Source organism: Dermochelys coriacea, chromosome 17 (genome assembly GCF_009764565.3).
Source record: "Dermochelys coriacea isolate rDerCor1 chromosome 17, rDerCor1.pri.v4, whole genome shotgun sequence".
Taxonomy (NCBI): domain Eukaryota; kingdom Metazoa; phylum Chordata; order Testudines; family Dermochelyidae; genus Dermochelys; species Dermochelys coriacea.
The window spans coordinates 3,477,024-3,497,701 of NC_050084.1; the positions used below are offsets into that span (position 1 = coordinate 3,477,024).

General features: G+C 44.0%; 1 protein-coding gene across 3 annotated transcripts in view; it reads left to right on the top strand.

Moving 5' to 3' along the window:
• The window catches only part of PIGL (phosphatidylinositol glycan anchor biosynthesis class L), a 98,883-nt gene that overhangs the window by 48,288 nt on the left and 29,917 nt on the right, over positions 1-20,678 (top strand). For 2 of the 3 annotated variants that reach the window (XR_005289422.2, XM_038376296.1), the window contains exon 5: positions 7,587-7,622. The exons of the other annotated variant lie outside the window; for it this stretch is intronic. Coding sequence is in view for 1 of the 2 variants with exons in the window: in XM_038376296.1 (XP_038232224.1) it covers positions 7,587-7,622 (36 nt within the window). In the remaining variant the exon portion in view is untranslated. The remainder of the gene's footprint in view (positions 1-7,586; positions 7,623-20,678) is intronic. 3 annotated transcript variants of the gene reach the window in all.

Here is a 20,678-nt window from a genome sequence, read left to right on the forward strand (position 1 = left end):
ACCCGCATTGGCTGGGTCCGTCAGATGAAGAGGTAAAGCAGAGTAAAATCAGCATTGTGGAGATGCTGCAGCCCGTGCCACCTCAGTCTCCCACACCAATCTTGTATACCGTTGAACAAGAAGGCCAACAGAATAGAACTGTACTACCCCACAGGAAGGTGAACAGTTGTCCACACCACCCTCTGGGTTTCCTCAGCAAAAAATAAAAAGTGGACTAAGTACAGGCCCAAAACTGGAGTAATGGTGGTCAAGAAAATCTATGAACTCTAGAAAGGACATTAGAGTCTGGGCAATAATCTGCAAGATTATCAATGTCATAAAATGGTTTCTTGAGTAAGGACCTAATAATAGCCTCCGTAAGAAAAGGTGGCACCTTGTTCTCCTGCACAGAGGGATTGACAATCCCTTCTAATAATGGACCCACTGTCTTTGCCATTGGATTTTTGCAACCAGGAGGAACTTGGGTCCAACATGAACATGCTGGCCTGAAGTTCTTCTATCAATACCCCTGATGTGGGGTACATCAGTATGGCATAACAGCATTGTTTTCCAGGACCTGCTCCTCTCTGTGTTCAAGTGGAGAAGCAAAGTGAATTCAAGAGTGACTTTGGGCCTCTCTTCAAATGAGTGTAGGCTTCAAACTTCACATAATAGGAAGCCTGTCTATTCCCAGTGCTGATTGTTAGGTATCCCATGTGTCATTCTTGTTCTTACTCGCAGTGGCCTGTAGGAAGGTGTCAGAGACGCAGCTAAGCAAGAGGGCAAAAAGAGCAACTGGGATTATAGTGGAGAAGACAGTGACATAGTGAAGACCCCCATTGAGACATTCCTCCCTGTCCAACAGTCACTGGTGACTGATGAGCTTTCCCCTGGCACATGCCTCACGGCTGGAAAGGGCAATGAGGGAGAGCTCTCATGCCATAAAAAGGACAGAAAAGCTCCCTCTGTAACCATGTAAGTTTCTGAATAGCAGCCATGTTAGTCTGTATTCGCAAAAAGAAAAGGAGTACTTGTGGCACCTTAGAGACTAACAAATTTATTAGAGCATAAGCTTTCGTGAGCTACAGCTCACTTCATCGGATGCATGTAAGTTTCTGTAGTTCATTTTCTCTTAGCAGATCTGCCCTCTTTAATTATGTGACCAGAGAAACTTTTGTTGTTTTGACTTCACATGAAACTAACGGGTTTCATTCCCCTTGGCCAAAGCTCAGTTACCCTGTACTGAATAATCAAGTTTCTCAACTCCAGTGCAAAGTTTAAATTAGAAATGACTGTGTACAAAGATATGGGCAAATGCCTAAAAATATTTCTTAAAGGGATTGTCTCTGGGTTGGGAATACATTTAACATCCTTTTTCTTCTTAGAACTGTCTGCAAATTATAGATGTTCCTTTTCTATCTCCTCAAAATGTTAACTTTCTTTAAACAAACAAACCAAAACTATAAATACCAGCAGCCCAGAGTTTATGAGGAACCCTACAATAACAAAACAATGTTGTTCTCCACATAGTAGAGGGAAACAATTAGATATCAAGAGGCAAATTATGTTAGTGAATTGTTAATAAAATATATAGGAGCCTTTGTTGCACTGAGTAAAAGGGAGATAAAATGATACTTTAGAGGTAGGTCAGTGCTTGGTACTTTGGAACCCCATCTCACCCAAATATCTGTACAAGCAGTGCTGTCACAAGACCTGCTATTCACAGTGCAGGATAGAGCTTAATAGAATAAACTATTGGTGTGTTTTCTCATTTGTCACATCCTCACATCTGTTCTGAAATACACTAGAAGCAACAAATATTTAATGTTGTCATTTTGTTCCAGAATCTTTTTTCTAATTTTCATTTAAATAGAGATCAGGGATGGAGGAGATGTGAATGCTTTGCTGGAAATTGCTATGCATCTTCCCTCCTGTCTCCTGCTTCTTCTTTAGCCAGATGTGATGAAAACCCTGCTTTGTCTCTGCAGTGTGGGAATCTGAAACATCAAACTTTCATATACTGAGTGAAATTTTGGATGGCTTTTATTATGTCTGACCCTTCAGTACCAACTGGCAGGGTATATGAAAACATTGCACACTTATACGTTAACTAGAATTGCATGCCAACTGTCATCCCCTTCTTCTGACACCTCATATATTAACTATGTCACAGGAAACACACGATATACATGCTGTGTGCAGTACCCTCTCGTTTTAATCAGGCAGTTCATTTTCCTACAGTTAAGTAATTCTCTCATCATAGTCATTCAGCACAGGATAAGCAGCTCTCCTATCTTACCTTCTTTAAAGTCTCTATGACGTACGTGTGTGTGTGTGTGTGTGAAGGGTTATCAGGTCTTGGCCTGGGGCCATGTATCATTTTGTATTTTAGAAATAGTTAATATTTTACTAAATAATAGTAAGGATTTAAGTAGTCCATAGGGCCTCTGCTCCAGAATGAATTTCACCCTGTAGGAATATGGTTATTTTCTGTGTGAAAACCTGGACACAAATGCTGAGAAAAGCAAAATTGGAAAATTCATGACGAAAGTTCGGCTATTTCCATACTGCCTTATAGAGCATAAGCGGCTACACAAGTGACCTTACAGCGGTGCAGCTGAAGCAATAGTGTAGACATAGCCTGATCAATTTAGGTACAGGTGCCATATACTGGGGAGGATTGAAAATCCCAGTGGCCAGGCACCCAGCTGTGCCAGGGCTCCAGACAGTTTAGGCACCCAGAAAGGAGAGTAGATTTTTCACAGAACAAAAACTACCCACATTTTGCTTTGAAAACTCCCCATGCCACCTGAACACCCTGAAACTGTCACCCCAGTCCTCTGTAGGGCACCCACAAGCGGTCTTTTGAAAATTCTCCTGCATGTGACTTGCTCAAGGTAGCAAAATTTCCTTCCTAAGTGAATTATGGTGATGAAACTCTATGGTTTGAGGAGTAATTGTGGTGCAGTGAATTGAACTGGGAGCCAGGAACCTACAAGTTCTATTCCTGATTCTGCCACTAACTCAGAGAGGAGCCTTGTCCAGTTCCCTTGAGCTCCCTATGCCTCTATTATAAAATGGGGATGATATTACTTTCCTACTTTCCAATACCAATTTCACAGGGTGTTGTGATTAATTGGTTATTGTCTGTGGAACACTGAAAACATAAAGGGCTATAAAAGTGCTCAGTAGCAGTAGTGCTGTTTATATACAGACTCATGGCTATAGTTTAGGATTATTGCCCTGTTTTGGGCTTTTCCAGTAGGAACATGGTAACAGTTTTTAATAGGGCATTCATAGATTACAACTTCCCTGCCTCAGAGGTGTTGTATAGCTTACTTGATGTTTGTACAGTACTTTTAGAGCCTGGGGTTAAAGGTGCTATAGAAGAGCAAACTGTGAATAGGTTTCAGAGTAGCAGCCGTGTTAGTCTGTATTCGCAAAAAGAAAAGGAGTACTTGTGGCACCTTAGAGACTAACAAATTTATTAGAGCATAAGCTTTCGTGAGCTACAGCTCACTTCATCGGATGCATTCACCAAATGCATCCGATGAAGTGAGCTGTAGCTCACGAAAGCTTATGCTCTAATAAATTTGTTAGTCTCTAAGGTGCCACAAGTACTCCTTTTCTTTTTGCGAAACTGTGAATAGTAATATCTTCTTTAGTTGGGTGTTATCTTATCCTCCCGTTCCCAGGTATCCAAATAACTGAGGAGTGTGTATCCCTAGCAGACAGTGCTTCTGATAGGAAATTCTGCTCCTACCTCTAGCTGGTTATTCCTTGCTGCCATTTTTTAAATGGCTTTTTTTTTTCTAGTTTAAAGCTTATTGATTTTTTCCCCATTGCAAAATAAAGTCCTGAAATGAAAAATAATTTCCTACTGCCGCTCAGGTCCCTGCAGTGCTGCCAAGGGGGAACTTTGCCGCAAGTGAAATATCTTAGACACTGTGAAGGATTTCCTTTTCCTGGACCCTTAGTGAGCTGATGGGTAGCGTGAAACCCCAGCCTGAATGAGTTAATCCATTTGAACCCTTTGGCAATTCTGGCTTGTCCCAGACATACTGCTGGCTCCTGATAGACTGCCAGAAGCCTCCCTCTCCCCCCCATCACATGACTAAAGTAAACAGCCTTTAAAAACCTTGCCAGTCAAAGTGGGAGGCTTTATAGTGGGCCAAAGTTCAACAGCTACATCATAGTCCCTGCGGCAATGAGATGTTTGCATTCTGGAGCGGCAAGCAGCAACGGGGGTTACTACAGATCATTGGAGCTGTTGCTATAGCAAAGCCATTACATAATGTTCCGATTAAATCAGATGCAGAGAGTGAGATGGCTTAATAATAAAGGCCATTCCATTTTACTCTCTTAATTCATTCTTGCTGAGTCCCTCTTAGCTGTTACGAAATTAAGTTACGAACATTGGATCCGATCAGGTTCCTGTGGAAGTCAATGGCACAGCTCCCAGCCAATGGTAGGGGTCCTCCCAGTCAATGGCAGAACCACACTAGTCCTTACTCATGTGATCGTACAACAGGGCTACTCACATGAGTCAGGCTTGCAGGATCGTGCCTGCGATGGGGTTGCTTATATGAGTAAAGACTTCTCGTGTTAGTGAAGGTTGCAGGATCAGTCCATTAGTGGGATAGGAATTTCGTCTCTTTGTATATGCAAGTGACTCCGGAGCACTGGTAAAATGTGTGACCGGCTAGAGAGATCTCAGCACTTTGTTTTTAGTTCTTCACATATATTATGATTTAACAAATAACATTCCCCTTTGAGACAGCAGATCAAATGGTTTCTTGGCTCTGCATGACTTAGGGGCTAGCACTCCTTGGATGGAGTCAATACAGAGCAGGGATACTAAAATATTGTGAACTTGAGGGCTATGTTTGGCAACTTGCCAATGCCCTGCAAGGGCTACATCTGATTTTCATGTAAATTTACATAAATGTTGACATCAAATATAAATGCCCGTGACCAGAATGTATGTTTTCTGGTGCTTTTTCTTCCTAGATAGATAAATCAAAATTGCTGATGGCTAGATTTGGTCATCAACTGGTCAGCTTGGTCCAACAATCTCAGGCTGTGTTTTTATTAAGACCCGATGGATAGGGCCCTACCAAATTCATGGTCCATTTTGGTCAATTTCATAGTCAGAGGATTTTAAAAATCATAAATTTCATTATTTCAAATATTTAAATCTGAAATTTCACGGTGTTGTAACTGTAGGGGTCCTGACCCAACTCTGAAGGCAGCAGCACAGAAGTAAGGGTGGCCTGGTATGTTATTGCCATCCTTATTTCTGCACTGCTGCTGCTGGCGGGTGCTGCCTTCAGAGCTGGGCACCCAGCCAGCAGTTGCTGCTCTCGGCCGCCCAGCTCTGAAGGTAGCTCAGAAGTAAGGGTGGCAATACTGCAACCCCCCTACGGTAACCTTGCGACTCCTCCCACAACCCTCTTTTGGGTTGGGACCTCCAGTTTGAGAAATGTTGGTTTCCCCCGTGAAATCTGGTCTTTTATGTGTTTTTACCCTATGCTATACAGATTTCACCAGGGAGACCAGATTTCACGGTCTGTGATGCATTTTTCTTGGCCATAAATTTGGTATGGCCCTAACGATGGGCCATCTTTGGGCCAAGAGTGGCTGTGCTTTAGGGCCGCTTCAGTTAGAGTCCAATCCTGACCTTCAGTGGTTGACAAAACTCCCCTTGACCTGAATGGTGGAGGATCAGACCACTGATGGCTGCCTGTATAATACAGTGTATTTATTATTCCGAGGGTAATCAGGACCAGTATTAAGATCATGATGAAATGCTTGTTGAATTTGCTTGGCACCTGTGGGATGCTGTATTTCTGTCATTCCCTTCAGCAGAATTTTGCTGGCTGTAATGAGAGACTTCCTGTTCCTTCCCCTGCAGTTTGTCCCCCTTCTCATGTGGAATATTGAGCACATTATGATGCAGGGCAGGATCCTGTTCAGGAACATTGTGTGCCAACCTGGTAGTAAAAAGCCAGTTAAAACACACTGGATTCCTGTTCCACCTGACAAGGTATCCCACCCACTCTGTGTGGTGCCTGAAACTGCCTGGTATGCTGAAACTAGAAAAGTCTGTTTCAAGAGGAAGTGGTGCCAGGATTCCAAATCCTGTTTCCACAGTGGGTTAACTCACTCTGCCCCTCTGCTGCCAAAACCATTTTGTTTTCATTTTTTTAAGGCTTTTACTGGACCAGGTTGAGGAAGATAAGAGCAATGTATATACCTGATGTCTGCTCAGCTGGGTCTAGGTTTTATTTTGCTTTTGAAATATAACCATGCTTAGATTGTGAGCTCTGTGGGGCAGGGACCATCTTTTTGTTTTGTGTTTGTACAGCACCTAACGCAGTGGGTTCCTGGTTGTTATGATAATACAAATAAGAATAGTGACTGATTATATACACTGTTCTTGGATGGATACAGAACCGCTCAGCTGTGTCTCATAGACTCAACAATGCTAATAATCAGACTTCTCCTTTAACTCAAATGGTAGGATAGGGCCTGTGCTTTTGGAGCCGCATGATCTGAGTTCTGTTCCCACTGTTTTTGGGTAATTGAGAGTGGTTATGGGTAAGCAGCAAAGTGACCAATATGGCATTTGGCAGCCTTAACTTGTTAAAATCAGTTGTTGATTAAATTCATCCATCTTTTCTTGGTTTAGGATCAACTCTACATGCTCTGAACTGAAGGGTTATGTGGAAAAGGGAGAGTGTATTTTTCATTTCTTTCTTGGGCATATAGGGCAAAATTCACCCTAGGATAGGAACCCACACAGGTCTCTATGCACCACTTGAGTTCTGTATCAAATACTTTAGTGGCACTTTGGAACTTGTGTGATTCTCCTGTATTGGAAGCAACTCTCACCTGTAGTGTATGTTTAATTAAATAATGTCCACATGCCCTGAGATATGTGTTTTAGATACTTGCTCCATAAAACAAACAGATGAATACATATGCTCACTTACTATAATTCCAATGTGCTGAACACTTCTGAGTAATACTTTCTATCAATAACTAATATAGTGTTACGGGCAGAATAATATAGGGTGTTGCATGCCCACTACATTTAATGCCAGGTGTGTTAAAGGGAGTTAAGGTTATTACAATAAATAGAAAAGGTCTTACTAATGATTAGAGCAGAGTGAGAGGTGATGGAACAGATGGTTGAAATCCCTTTAGTTTTATGATAGATGTTTTGGAAGCAGCAAGATAATGTGGCAGACCTATTACACTTAACATCTCAAATGTAATTTCAGCCCTAGGAAGGCATTGAACTGGGGTGCTGTGTTGTGTGTTCCTTTGCCCTCCAATGTTGCTTTAAGGTGCTAAACAGCTGAGTATTTCAAGACATTTTTCTTAATAGAAGTCTGCCAGTGAGATCATTGAATGATGCTAATGGATCTGGTATTTGTCAATGACATCAGGCATTTTGGAGAGTGACCGCTACTGTACTTTCCCAACAAACACACAAACCAAGACAGGGTTGGCAATCATTAGTGTTTTGTTTTCCTGGTATTGGCGGTGTTTATTATATGGAGTGGTAACCATAATTATGTGCTTTGCTTTATACCTTTCAGAGAGATGAACCATAGAGAATCTCCAGCTTCTTACAGGTCATGTTGTTATCTACCAGCTAAAGCACATTCCAGCAGGCTGGAGGAGGAAGGCTTTTTCTAATTCAGCATGGCAGCATTAAACCTCATGGGGCCAGAAGCTGCTTTACTAAGGGCATGGCTAACTTGCAAATGTAGAGCGCTTTGAGTTAAACCCGCTTTCTGAGAGCGCAGTAGGGAAAGCGCTGCAGTCTGTCCACACTGACAGCTTCAAGCGCACTGGCGTCGCCATATTTGCAGCATTTGCAGCAGCATTGGGAGCGGTGCATTATGGGCAGCTATCCCACAGAGCACCTCTTCTCATTCTGGCGCTATGGCTTGTGGGAAGGGGGTGGGAGGGTGGGGCATTCTGTGTCCTATCTCAATGCCCCGTGATGCATTGGTTCGCATCCCAGCATTCCCTGTGCTTCCGTCCACATTTGGCACCATCTTTCAACATTTTTTGTACTGCACGCTCTGTCTTCCCTTTCGGTCTGCCGGAATGGAGCCCGAACTGCTGAAGAATATGCTGACGAGTCTCACCAGCACATCATGTTTGGCAGTCAAGTTACTCCTTAAGATCCAAAGTGACAGCGAGGACTCCGATGATGATATCGATTTGAGTAACGCATATCACACAAGATTGCTTGTGGCATTCACGGACATGCTCACCACCGTGGAATGCCACTTTTGGGCTCAGGAAACAAGCACTAAGTGGTGGGATCACATCATCATGCAAGTCTGGGATGACAAGCAGTGGCTGCAGAACTTTCGGATGAGAAAAGTCACTTTTATGGGACTGTGTGAGGAGCTCGCCCACACCCTGCTGCGCAAGGACACAAGATTGAGAGCTGCCCTGACGGTGGAGAAGCGGGTGGCTATGGTAAGCTGGAAGCTGGCAACTCTAGACAGCTTCTGATCAGTCGCTAACCAGTTTGGAGTGGGAAAGTCGACCATTGGAATTGTGTTGATGCAAGTTTTGCAGGGCCATTAATTGCATCCTGCTCAGAAAAAACATGACTCCGGGTAACATGCACGACATTGTGGGTGGCTTTGCACAAATGGGTTTCCCTAACTGCAGAGAGGTGATAGATGGCACACATATTCCAATTCTGGCACCAGCCCAGGCGCTTGTGGATCGGAAGGGATATTTCTCTATGGTTCTCCAGGCGCTTGTGGATCACCGTGTGCGTTTCATTGACATTAACGCAGGCTGGCCCAGAAAGATGCATGATGCATGCATCTTTTGGAACACTGGCCTGTTCAGGAAGCTGCAAGCCGGGGCTTTTTTCCCAGACCAGAAGATTACCCTTTAATGCAGTGGCTAATGAAACCCTTCACAGGGAGCCTTGACAGCAGCAAGGAGCAGTTCAACAACACTGAGCCGATGCAGAACAACTGTGGAGTGTGCTTTTGGCCGTTTAAAGGGCCGCTGGCACTCTCTGTATGGGAAGCTGGACCTGGCCGATGACAGCATCCCCGCAGTTATATCCGCGTGCTGTACCCTCCATAACATTTGTGAAGGGAAGGGTGAACAATTCACTCAGGCATGGAACTAGGAGGTTCAATACCTGGAGCCTGAATTTGAACAGCCAGAGAGCAGGGCTATTTGTGGGGCCCAGAGGGGTGCTGCAAGGATTAGGGATGCCTTGAGGGAGCCATTTGAGGCTGAAAGCCACCAGTAATGTCTGGTGCCCTGCACAGGAGTGAAGTGCAGTGGTTCCAATGTTAGTAGGAATCTGTATTTGCTATGCTGAGTTGCAGTGCCTGTTTCTTTCCTGGGCTAAGGTATCTTTTACTTTATGCAATAATAAAGAATGTTTTCAAAGCTAAAAAATCCATTTATTGAAAAGAAAATTCATTTATTGAAAAGAAACACAATTACTTGGGAAACAGAAAGGGCAAGGGGGTGGGGTGGGAAACACTACAATTACAGATTCGCGTATGTCCTGTTATCATACTCACCCTTCCTGTCTGGAGTGCTGTGCAATGAGTGCTGCACTTCAGGATGGCTATACTGCATGGTGATGGGGACTGAGTGCAGTAGGTAAGGGTCGTAGTTTTCAGGGCTAGGTGGTGAAGCTACAGGTGTTGGAGACAGTTGTTGGCGTTAAGAACCCAGACGTTGGGAAAAGTGGGTTGGAGGTGACACAGGGGCACAAGGGAAAGAGTTTTGGGACAAGGGCTGCCGGGGGGGGGAGGGTGTCGAGCACGGTAGTGCTCTGCCTGCATGGCTAGGAGTGCCTGGATCGAGTCCAGTTGGCGCTCCATTATGCTTATCAGCCAATCCACGCTTTGCTCCCGGAGCACCACGCTTTTGTGCCTGCACTCCTCATTCTGCTGGTGGATCCTCCTTTCGTTGTCCTGCCACTCCTGCACTTTTCGATTTTCATTACTTGAATGCTGCATTACTTCATGCAACATGTCTTTCTTGCTTCTGCATGGCCTCTTTCTGATTCGTTAGAGTCTTTCGGCCAGTGATAACATGGATGGCTGAGATCTCAAGGTTGCATCTGTAAAGGCGAAATGCAACGCTTAACAGAGGCAGCATTGTTCACACCAGACAGAGCAATGATTCCCCCATACTTAAGGGCAAGCACAGTCTACACAATAGCATAATTTGCCCATCCCAAAGCAAGCGCACATAATCCACAGGAGCCCCAAAATGGTGAGTAGGCAGAGGGTGAAGCGTGACTGATTGTTTAATGGCTGTACTGTCCTCTGGGTTTCTGTGCCTTGGAGAGAGTCAACAGGGACCCCTATACTGAACACTGTCCTCACATTTTCCACAGGAGTTGGTCCTGGAAGATATCTTGCTGCTGACCTGGGAAGCAAGGGAGGGTCTTCTACTGCAATGTGGATTCCGCCCTGGCCCATATGCAGCTTGCCTGTGTGCAGCAATGGTCCCCCCACCCCTCACGGCACAGTGGCACGGACAAGTTAGCCTTACTGGGACAAGGATCACAGTGGCTCTCCCACAAAACCTGCGCAAGCGCATTGCCCAAGTTCTGGATGAGACCTTTGAAGAGATCACTGAGGCCAATTACCACAATGTGAGGGAGCACATCAACGTCCCATTCCACATCTAGGCATGCATGCAGCCCTAACCCTCCTCACCCAAGAGCCCGCACTGAATAACTTACTTCCCAAAATAAAAGCTGCTTACCAGGTACCTCCTCTGATGTTTGTCCTTCCCCAAGCACTGGCCACTGTGACTAGCTACCTTCCTCCTGGTTTGAGAACAGCTCCTGGCTGCATGCATCTAGGGGTTCCAGGGTGTCTTCCTCCCACTCAGCACCCTTGCTCCCTCTTTGCTGCTCCTCCTCCTCCTCTCACCTTGTTGAACTGGGCTCTGAAGTGTCCATGGTGATACTTGGAGTGGAGGTGGGGTCGGCCCCAAGTATTGCGTCCAGCTCTTTGTAGAAACGGCAGGTCACAGGGGCAGCACCGGAGCAGCTGTTTGCCTCGCGGGTTTGCGGTAGGCATTCTGCGGCTCCTTCATTTTAACCCTGCACTGCAGTGCGTCCCGGTCATGGCCCCTTTCCATCACGTCCCTTGATATCTGCCCGAAGGTATCATAATTCCTACGGTTGGAGTGCAGCTGGGACTGGACAGCTTCCTCCCCACAAACACTGATGAGGTCCAGCACCTCGCCATTGCTCCATACCGGGGATCACCTGGTGAGTGGAGGCATGGTCACCTGGAAAGATTCACTGAGAGCACTCCATGCCTGGCTGAGCAAACAGGAAGGGGATTTTCAAAATTCCCAGAGAATTTAAAGGGCGGGTCTGACGGTTGGTCACCTGAGGCCAGAGCAGTAGAGTTCAAAGTGATGACCAGAGTGGCTAGACCAGGCATTGTAGGACACTTCTGGAGGCCGATCAGAGTGCACTAACAGACCAGGGCGTCCACACTGGCTCCGTGGTGCTCCAACGGGGGCGCACAAAATGTTATTCCATTCGCTGAGGTGGAGTACCAGGAGCGGACTAGCCGCGGAGTCAAAGCGCTCTATGTGCCTTGCCAGTGTGGACGGGTAGTGAGCTAGTGTGCCCGGGGCTCCTTTAATACGCTGTAACTTGCAAGTGTAGCCAAGCCTTAAGTCTTATCTCCAGTTGGTGTTTTCAGTGAACTTTGGGAGTCAGACCGAGCCAAAGCTTGGTTGAATGTTGTCTGTGGTGGCCCCAGCAGATTCTGCCGACTGTAAGCTTTTGTAAAATGAAAGTGAAGCTTCCAGCCCTTCAGCATACAGCCTGCAGCAGGGCTATCATCCTGTGTGTGCAGTTGTATCGGAAACCACAGGCTAAACTGAGACCTGGTGTCAAAGGTGCCATCGGAGTCTTTGGGCCAAATTCAGTGATGATGTACGTGGTAGTGTAAGCTGGCCAGAAAATGGCTGTACGTGGTAAAGTAGCATAACTGGCTCTGATTTGGCATTCAGTGTGTGAGCAAAGTGAATGTTAGTCCATTTGGGAGCAGGAAGTGTAATGAGGAAAAAAGTAACGGATGAGAGTATAAGATAAAGTGTGGGAATCTGGTTTATTTTTCAATTTATTAAATTATTTTTCAGTAACTGTAGTTGGTTGTCCTCTTACTGCTGTCCCTAGCAGAAGTAGCCACCATGTTTCCTTGTGTGACCTGTCTCATTGTGTAGTTCACGTAAACAATCCATGGTAGATTTTACCTGGGCTAAAGCTACTACCTCTGATGATGGCAGGTCAGACTGAATTAAACAGACCCCTCCCTTTCTCTGGCAGCTGAATTCCAAATCTATGCAGGACTCAGAAGTACTTGGCCCTCCATTAGTTATGCAATAAATTAATCAGTAATGCCTCCCAGATTACTATGCTGTTCTATCCAGGTTTTTAGACTGCTCAACACCACAGTATATAAGCACCTCCCACTCGTGTATTAAGTAACATAACTAACATCTGTCACTTGTTTGGTCTCTCATTATTGTCCCAGGGAGAGAGGCATGTGCAGTGGATTTTTCTTGGTTTGGATTTTTTTAAATAATATAACACACCTGCGCACACACATACAGACATGTTGCTATATGTTTATATTAGAAACGCCTGCTCGAAGAAAGGCACTTGGCACTTGAAGTGCGAGGTGCTGAGGTTTAGGGTGGTCTAAATTCCTATGGGAGTTCATTCCAGTCTTGGGTTGACCCCTGAGAAAGCTGTGTCTCCTGCACAGATGAGCTTTACCCTTATGGTAGAGAGTTCCATTGTGCCAGAGCACAGTTGTCGACCACAGTCTTCATGCTAGCGCTTTATGCAGTATTATGGATATGCTGGGCACAGGCCATGGAGCACCTTGAAGAGAGGGACTGAGACTTTGACCTTGATTTGTTATTCTATGGGATGCCAGTGTAAGGAGTGCAGGACAGATCTGGTGTGCTCATTCTAGCCATGTGGCTGAGGAAATGTGCTTTTTAGATCCAGTTATAATACTACTTCCATAAGGCCTTTCCAAGTGCATGATATAGGTGCATACATATTATTATTCCCGTTTTACAGATGTGGAAAGTGGGGCATGAAGCATTGTGACTAAAACCAGTGACTGAGTCAGGAATAGAATCCAGTTCTTCTGACACTGTTCCCGCTCTAACTGCTAGACCAACCTACTTCCTCTCCCTCTACAGGCTTGTCTACACTTAAAATGCTGCTGTGGCACAGCTGCACCTCTCTAGCACTGCAGTGTAGACACTACCTATGCTGATGGGAGGGATTCTCCCATTGGGGTAGGTATTCTTCCGTTGACCTAGCACTGTCTACATGGGGACATAGGTTGGCTTAACTACACCACTTGGGGTTATGGATTTTTCACACCTGAGTGACATAGTTATGATGACCTAATTTTCTAGTGTAGACAAGGCCTAGTTTTTAATACATTACTTTTTGAAGGTAGCTTTTACAACCTTGATCTCTGTACATTTCTACTCTTTCCAGCCAACACCGTTTTTTTTCTGTTTCAAGCCAATGAATATGAACTTGTTCCTACAGAGCTTTGTGCTGTAATTTATCAACAGGGCTCTGAGGCACAGACGTCAAATAAATACCAGATTTCAAATTACGATAAGCAATTGTCTCATCTCCGTGAATAGACTTTAAACTCTGCTGAGAAATCATCAATAATTCATTTTTAAAAATTAGATAAGTACAGGGACGCTTGGAGAACTTCCTACGTAACAAATGATCCTGTGTGTTCTAGCAACCTTGTTAAATTTAAACTACAGCCCACTCTTATTTCTCAAACAGAAATTTATGATTATGCTCAAGACAAAAGTTTATTACTTAAAGATCTAGATCACCATCGACTTTTAGTAAATTTATGGTAGCTACATGGATTACTGACTAACACAGCTGCAGTGAGATTTTACATAGACCAGCGGACAAGAACACACAGCTCTTTGGACTTCAGATGAAATTGTAAGAACTGGTATCTGTGAATAACATCTAGATACACCTATCCTCTCCCTTCACACATGAGCATTTCCCAACATATTCACATTATTCAGGTCAGTGTTGACCTATGTAGTATGCACGAAGGCTTGAAAAATTCACCATTGAGTGTAGACCCTTAGGTATAGATCACAGAAGTTAGAGATGGAAAAGAACTATTATGGCCCATCTGGTCTAGCCTCCTTCCTTTGTGAGATTGTTCTTTCCAGTATTTTTAGTGGTTTGCCCTGTTTTATTTCAAAATGTTTCAAGCATTGGGGTTTCCACCCCACCCCTTGGAAGCTTATTCTACAGCTGGGCCAAATCCTGAAGCCTTTACTCAATTCTTAGAAATATCCAACTGGAAGTCTCTTGGAATAAAGATTTCAGGATTGGCCCCTCAATAGGTTGCTTGTCATTGGATAATCATTGTCCAGCCCCTGTTTTATTCCTTATGATCAGTGTGCCACTGTTTTTGGCTTTAATTCTGTCAATAATTTCCCAAGGCCTTCTCAGACATTTGTGTTTTTCCAGACTCATCCCAGCCAGGTGCTAACCGATAGGTGTTAACTTTTCCAATAGCCATGCAGCACCTGTTCTTCAGTGTAATGTGACACTGCAAGTATGTTGGATTTGCAGTCCTTCTGAGTAGCCTTCCTTCTTTTTACTTGAGTCAAATATGTACATGCACCCTAGCTATGCTATTTCCTTCCTGTCTGTAATTGTCAGTAGTGGACTGTGATATTCATAAGTACTGATTAACATAGGTAAATGCAAGTTCAGCCTGAGACTCTAAGGCTAGCCTGTCTCCATTCATCTCAGTATAATCTAGAAAATAATTTCACATTTCACTCCTGAGAAGCTGACATGATCATTCCTGTTAATTCAGACTTTCCAATAAATTGACAATGTGATGTAAAGGTCGCTCCCTGATTGCCTCTAGAAGAAAAGGAGTACTTGTGGCACCTTAGAGACTAACAAATTTATTTGAGCATAAGCTTTCATGAGCTACAGCTCACTTCATCGGATCCAACTCTGGTCATCACACAGCCTCTTCACTAATTGTGTGCTAGCATCATTTTATTTTGTGGGATTCTTTGCTTTCTGGTCCAGATTCAATCACCCAGATGTTCAGACACTCCTTTATCTTATCTTTATACAAAGGGCGTCCTTTATTCAGACAAACACACTGCAGTCATTGTTCTCAGCTGGGAACTACTGAACAGCAGTTCACCTGTTTCCTATGTAGTCTACCATTAATCTACCAACCTCTGTGCTGATTTAATGTAACATCATTCTTTGAGGGGAAAATAAATCCATGCAAAAGTTGTTTCCTGGTCATTGCATTGATTAGGGTCATGCTGGAGGACAAAGAGCCAGTAAGGAAGTTAGACTGAATGGGCAAATCTTTTCATTTTTATCCCGTTGGAGTTCAGTGGAATGAAAAATCAGATTATCCCGAGTATCTGGAAGGTTTTACTCTGGTGTTTGATATGTTTGGTGGGGGGAGGAGAGTAGTTCTTCCAGGAACCTCATTTCCGTCCCACCCCACTTTCCTGTCACTGCCTGTAAAGGCCCCACAAGGCTGAGAAGGCTTCCTACCAGACTCCCATCCATACTGCTCTCTCTCCAAGTAATCTGTCATCCAGTAGGAGGCACTATAACACAGTGTCCCAGAGGCCTGGGCATTGCCTAGTCTCAGCAACCTTAGGGAGTGACAGACCCAAGGGTATCATAAACACAAGTGTCCTATGTGGGACAGCCATTTGCTCTTTATTAAGCCACATGGACTTAACACAAACTGGCTGTTTGGTTCAACTTAATCTTTGAAGTGATCACAGGCCCTGGCTCGTGATCAGAACAAATTCCATAGAAGACTCTGAAAAAAGGTGCACATACAGTGCATTGGGTGCAGCTCTGTTAGAAGCTGAACATAAGAAAGCTGGTCAGGAAGCGAACAGGATGTCATAGAAGAAAGGTAGAGCTGGGCCATGTAGAGTAGGTGAAGCTTTTAAAGTTTCCATCAGGGACACAAAGGAGTCCCTCCAACATGGGTGCTCTTCTCAAATCTGCCTTCAGTGTGAAGTTTGTTAAAATATAAAAGTTATCTTACAAAAACTAACCCCTCTGGCAGGGCCGGTACTGCTGGCTTCATGCTCAAGGTTAGTGACGCACTGATCTAGAGGTCAGATGGTCCAAACCCTGAAGCAACAGTAAACAAGGGACAACATCCAGCAGACAAAAGCAAGCAAGAGAAGGGAGATACACAAACAGGGTGTAGCATACAATGCTTCCATTCTCATTTTTTCCATAGAAATTTGTTTAATTTCTTTTGTTATGAAGATGCAGCTGTGTATGGTGCACAGGTTGAGCTCATTGGGCAAAGTCTACCCAAAACAAAGAAATTGCCTTTTTATTTAATTTCCTTTTGTGGTTTGCTGTGGCCCACTGGTGGCTCTCAAATCCCCTGGATGCTGCAGCCAAGACTAAATACTGTGTTGTCCACCACTCTGTTACTTTGCCCCATGGTAGTGCCAGTGCAAGAACAGGGGTAGTAGCTGCAAGGATGTAATTATTCCATGGGGAAACATGGAGATGACAAATACAAGGGGGAGAAAATTAGAAACTAACAAAGGGTCTTATCCTTCTCCCATTGGAGTCAGTGGCAAAGCCCATGATAGATAAATGGAGGACTTGTTTTCAGAAGCCCTCAGAGTTGGCCTGACTGCTCCTGCTAAGGTCAGTAAGCATAGTTAAGCCAACATTGGGTTCATTTGAAAATCACACCCTCTGGGTACATCTATGCTGCAAAACAACACCTTCGGCAGCGAGTCTCAAAGCCCAAGTCAGCTGACTCGGGCTCACGCTGTGGAGCTAAATATAGGAGTGTAGACATTCCTGCTCAGAAGGGAGCACAGGCTCTGAGACCAACCCCCCTCACCAGGTTTCAGAACCTGGGTCCATCCTGACAAGTAACATCTACACTGTTTTTAGCCCCGTAGCATGAGCCCAAGTCAGTTGACCCAGACTCTGAGACTCTGCTGTGGATGACTTTTTTTGCAGTGTAGACATACCCTCACTCTCCAGTGCTCTCAGCAAAGCACTAAATACACTTGACAGAGCAGCAGCAAAATCCTGATTCACTGAAAATGTTATAAAAACTGGAACAATCTTAATTCTGGGGCAAAACCTTCCTACTGAATGACAAAAGCCTTGCCCCATTGTGGCCAGCTGTTCATGCCCTCAGTCACTGAGGCTCCCTAGCTATGAACAATCCTTTGCATTCAATGTCTGTGATTTGGAATGCCTGTAAATGTCACTTCTTGGACAGAAGCCTTTGGTTGAAATCAGGTTGCTTGACTGAACCCTTCCTACACCCCCACCCCTACAGCGATTTGATCCAGGAACCCTTTCCAACATGTGATTTATATCTTGATCCAGCACGGTGGTTGGCAGCACCAACAAGGAGCTCTCTGGGGCAAAGGACAGAGAAGGTCTGGGGAGAGGGAGTCTCCTGGCACAGGCTCCAGTGGGCTCCAGGAAATGTGCTAATTTTCACTCCATTACAGCCCTTTATCTCAGCCTTGCGACCTTGAGCTCGGAGACATTATCAGCTACAGTCAGAAAGCTAGAGTTAACCATTTAAATGCCAAATGGCTCTGATCATTAGCCCTGAAGTTATTAATAAACAATCAGATATAACCTGCTTTTATTGTTCAAAAGGTCACTGTGCTTCAGATTTGGCTAGGGTTGATTTTTAAGGTATTAATAAGAATATGTTTACATGTATATTGAATAGAATGGTAATCTGGTCTAGTGGTTTAAGCAGAGTCCATGATTATATGTATTTATTTGTATTGTGGCAGTGCCAAGAATTTACATATGCTAGGTGCTGTTCAAACACTTAGCAAAAGATAGTTCCTGGAGCTGGGTGATCAGATATCTGGGTAATGATCTTGGATTCTGGTCCCAGCTCTGCTACTAGCTTCTCTTTGTGGGTTTGGATGTGTTATTTAATGTCTGTGTCACAAAGTGATCACTCTGTATCTGACCTCTCAGTCCTCATCCTCAAAGGAAACCTGCACAACACTTTCAAAAGACGAGCCTGGGAGCTTAAATTCATCACTCTGCTAGACGTTAAAAATCATGGACTGAACAGAGACACTGGATTTATGATGTATTACATGTATTATGATGTATTTCCAGACTACTATATTCCTTTCAGGAGTCTGATTCGTCTTGCATACCCCAAGTTTAAAAACTCCCTCATTTATTTGCTTACAAAATCAGACATAAAAATACAAAAAGTGTCACAGAATACTGTTATTGGAAAATTGCTTACTTTCTCGTTTTTACCATATAATTATAAAATAAATTGATTGGAATATAATTATTGTACTTACATTTCAGTGTATAAAGCAGTGTAAATAAATCATTGTATGAAATTTTCGTTTGTACAGACTTTGCTAGTGCTTTATAGGTAGCCTGTTGTAAAACTAGGCAAATATCTAGCTGAGTTGATGTACCCCCCTGGAAGACCTCTGCATACCCCCAGGAGTATGTGTACCCCTGGTTGAGAACAACCGGCTTATTACAAAAAGAACAGGAGTACTTGTGGCACCTTAGAGACTAACAAATTTATTTGAGCATAAGCCATACCAACTGTAAGAGGCTAATTAATTAAGATGACCTATTATCAACAGGAGAAAAATTACTCCTGTTCTTTTTGTGGATACAGACTAATATGGCTGCTACTCTGAAACCTGGCTTATTACACAGTCTGTTACCCACTAACCCCCTCTTTTTGTCCTGTGACTGCAGAGGTGTTAATGGGCAACTCTACTGTGAACGGTACCTTACAATATGTGCTAGCTACTTATACTAAACAATTTCTTGGCTGGGAGTACCTTTCCCAGGCCTGAAGAAGAGCTCTGTCTAGCTCCAAAGTTTGTCTCTCTCGCCAACAGAAAAGTTGGTCCACCTTATTGTCTCTTTAATGTCCGTCTCAAGTTTCTCTGTCTGCAAAATGAGGCTAATACTAGTTTGGGGTGTTGTGAGGATTAGTTAGTTACAAACTGTGGCACCTTAGAGACTAACAAATTTATTAGAGCATAAGCTTTCGTGAGATACAGCTCACTTCATCGGATGCATGAAGTTAGTCTCTAAGGTGCCACAAGTACTCCTTTTCTTTTTGCGAATACAGACTAACACGGCTGCTACTCTGAAACCTGTTAGTTACAAACTGCGTGTGCATGTGCATGTGTATCAGCTTTGCTGTCTTTGCTGCTGGCAGGTGATATGATGCCGGAAAAAATTCCTCTTAGTTGCAGGACATGAATGGCCTGCTTCATGGGGCCCTGATAAATGGAGAGAAGCTGCTTGCAAAATGTGCTCACTTTAATCAGTTCAGCATGCACAGAGTTAATTTCCCCATGCCTTCAGATTGTTTTGCTTTCAGAGATTCTGAACCATTGCCTCCAGCTGTTGATTTTCATTGAACTAGGGTGACCTTTGTTTGTCCAATCTAGTTAAAACCTGCTCCATTGCCCAGAGCCTCTTCAGAGAAAACTCAGTAAAACCAAGCACAGCTGCTGGGATACTAACATCCTTTTAAACACTGTTATTTCCAGTTGCCATGTTTCCTTCCTGACCTCTTACGGGTTGGAGCTCACCTGGTGTTTTCACAGGACACTTTTCTCTGTCTCCATTTTTCTACATCAGTTTTTAGAGAACTGCCATTACAAAGTCTGGTGAATGAAGAAGGAACAAACTGCTGTGGGCAGCAAAAAATCCCACTTAGCCTAATGCACAACTTGAATATTAGTATCCTTAAATGCACCATTCAAGCTACTGAAACAATTTTCCACTGTTGCAAACACCAGTGCAGCTCCAGTGAGGGTAGCAAGAATGAGAACGCTCATATAGAAAAAGCTACCAGTGCTGCTGGTACTTTTAACACCATATTATTTATATCAGCTCTGAACAGGACTAGGCAGCACAGTGGTGAAAATGCTGGCAGACGGTCTATAGGGCTCCCCTTTTTGCTACTACCAGTGTTAACAGCTGTGGAAAAATTTTGCCAGAAGTCCCGTAGTATAGACACAGTCTAAGAGCCTGACCTTGGAAATGCGCTGAGCTGTGTGCTGAGAAGACACTTTTCCGTTGCTCTGATGCAGATGTTATCATCCCTGTCGTCTTGGGAACCAGCAAAGAGACAAGTGTACTAGGAAATGGGACTTCTACGCTCACCAACAAACAGCTGGGATCATTCTGAATCCAAATCATTGTGTCAGTGCAAAAAGGTTATGCATTCACTTGGCTGCTAAGCTGCCTCAAGGTAATAATCAAACTATTACCGGACAGGAAGAGTGAAAGAAGGTTTTAATGGATCCTCATGGGTCTTTAGCAGCCTTAGGGTATATTATTGCTAATGATAAATTATTATATGCACTATTAAAGTAGTGAACACCAACAGTGTGCTTGGCACCTGGCAGTACCTAATGACTGGGGATCATATTCTGCTCAGTTACATCACACTAAATATGGAATAATTCTGTTGACTTTAGTGGAGTGACTTCTGGATTTACAGTAGTGTTATTGAGACCAGTGTTTGGCCCATGATCTCTGCCCCAAG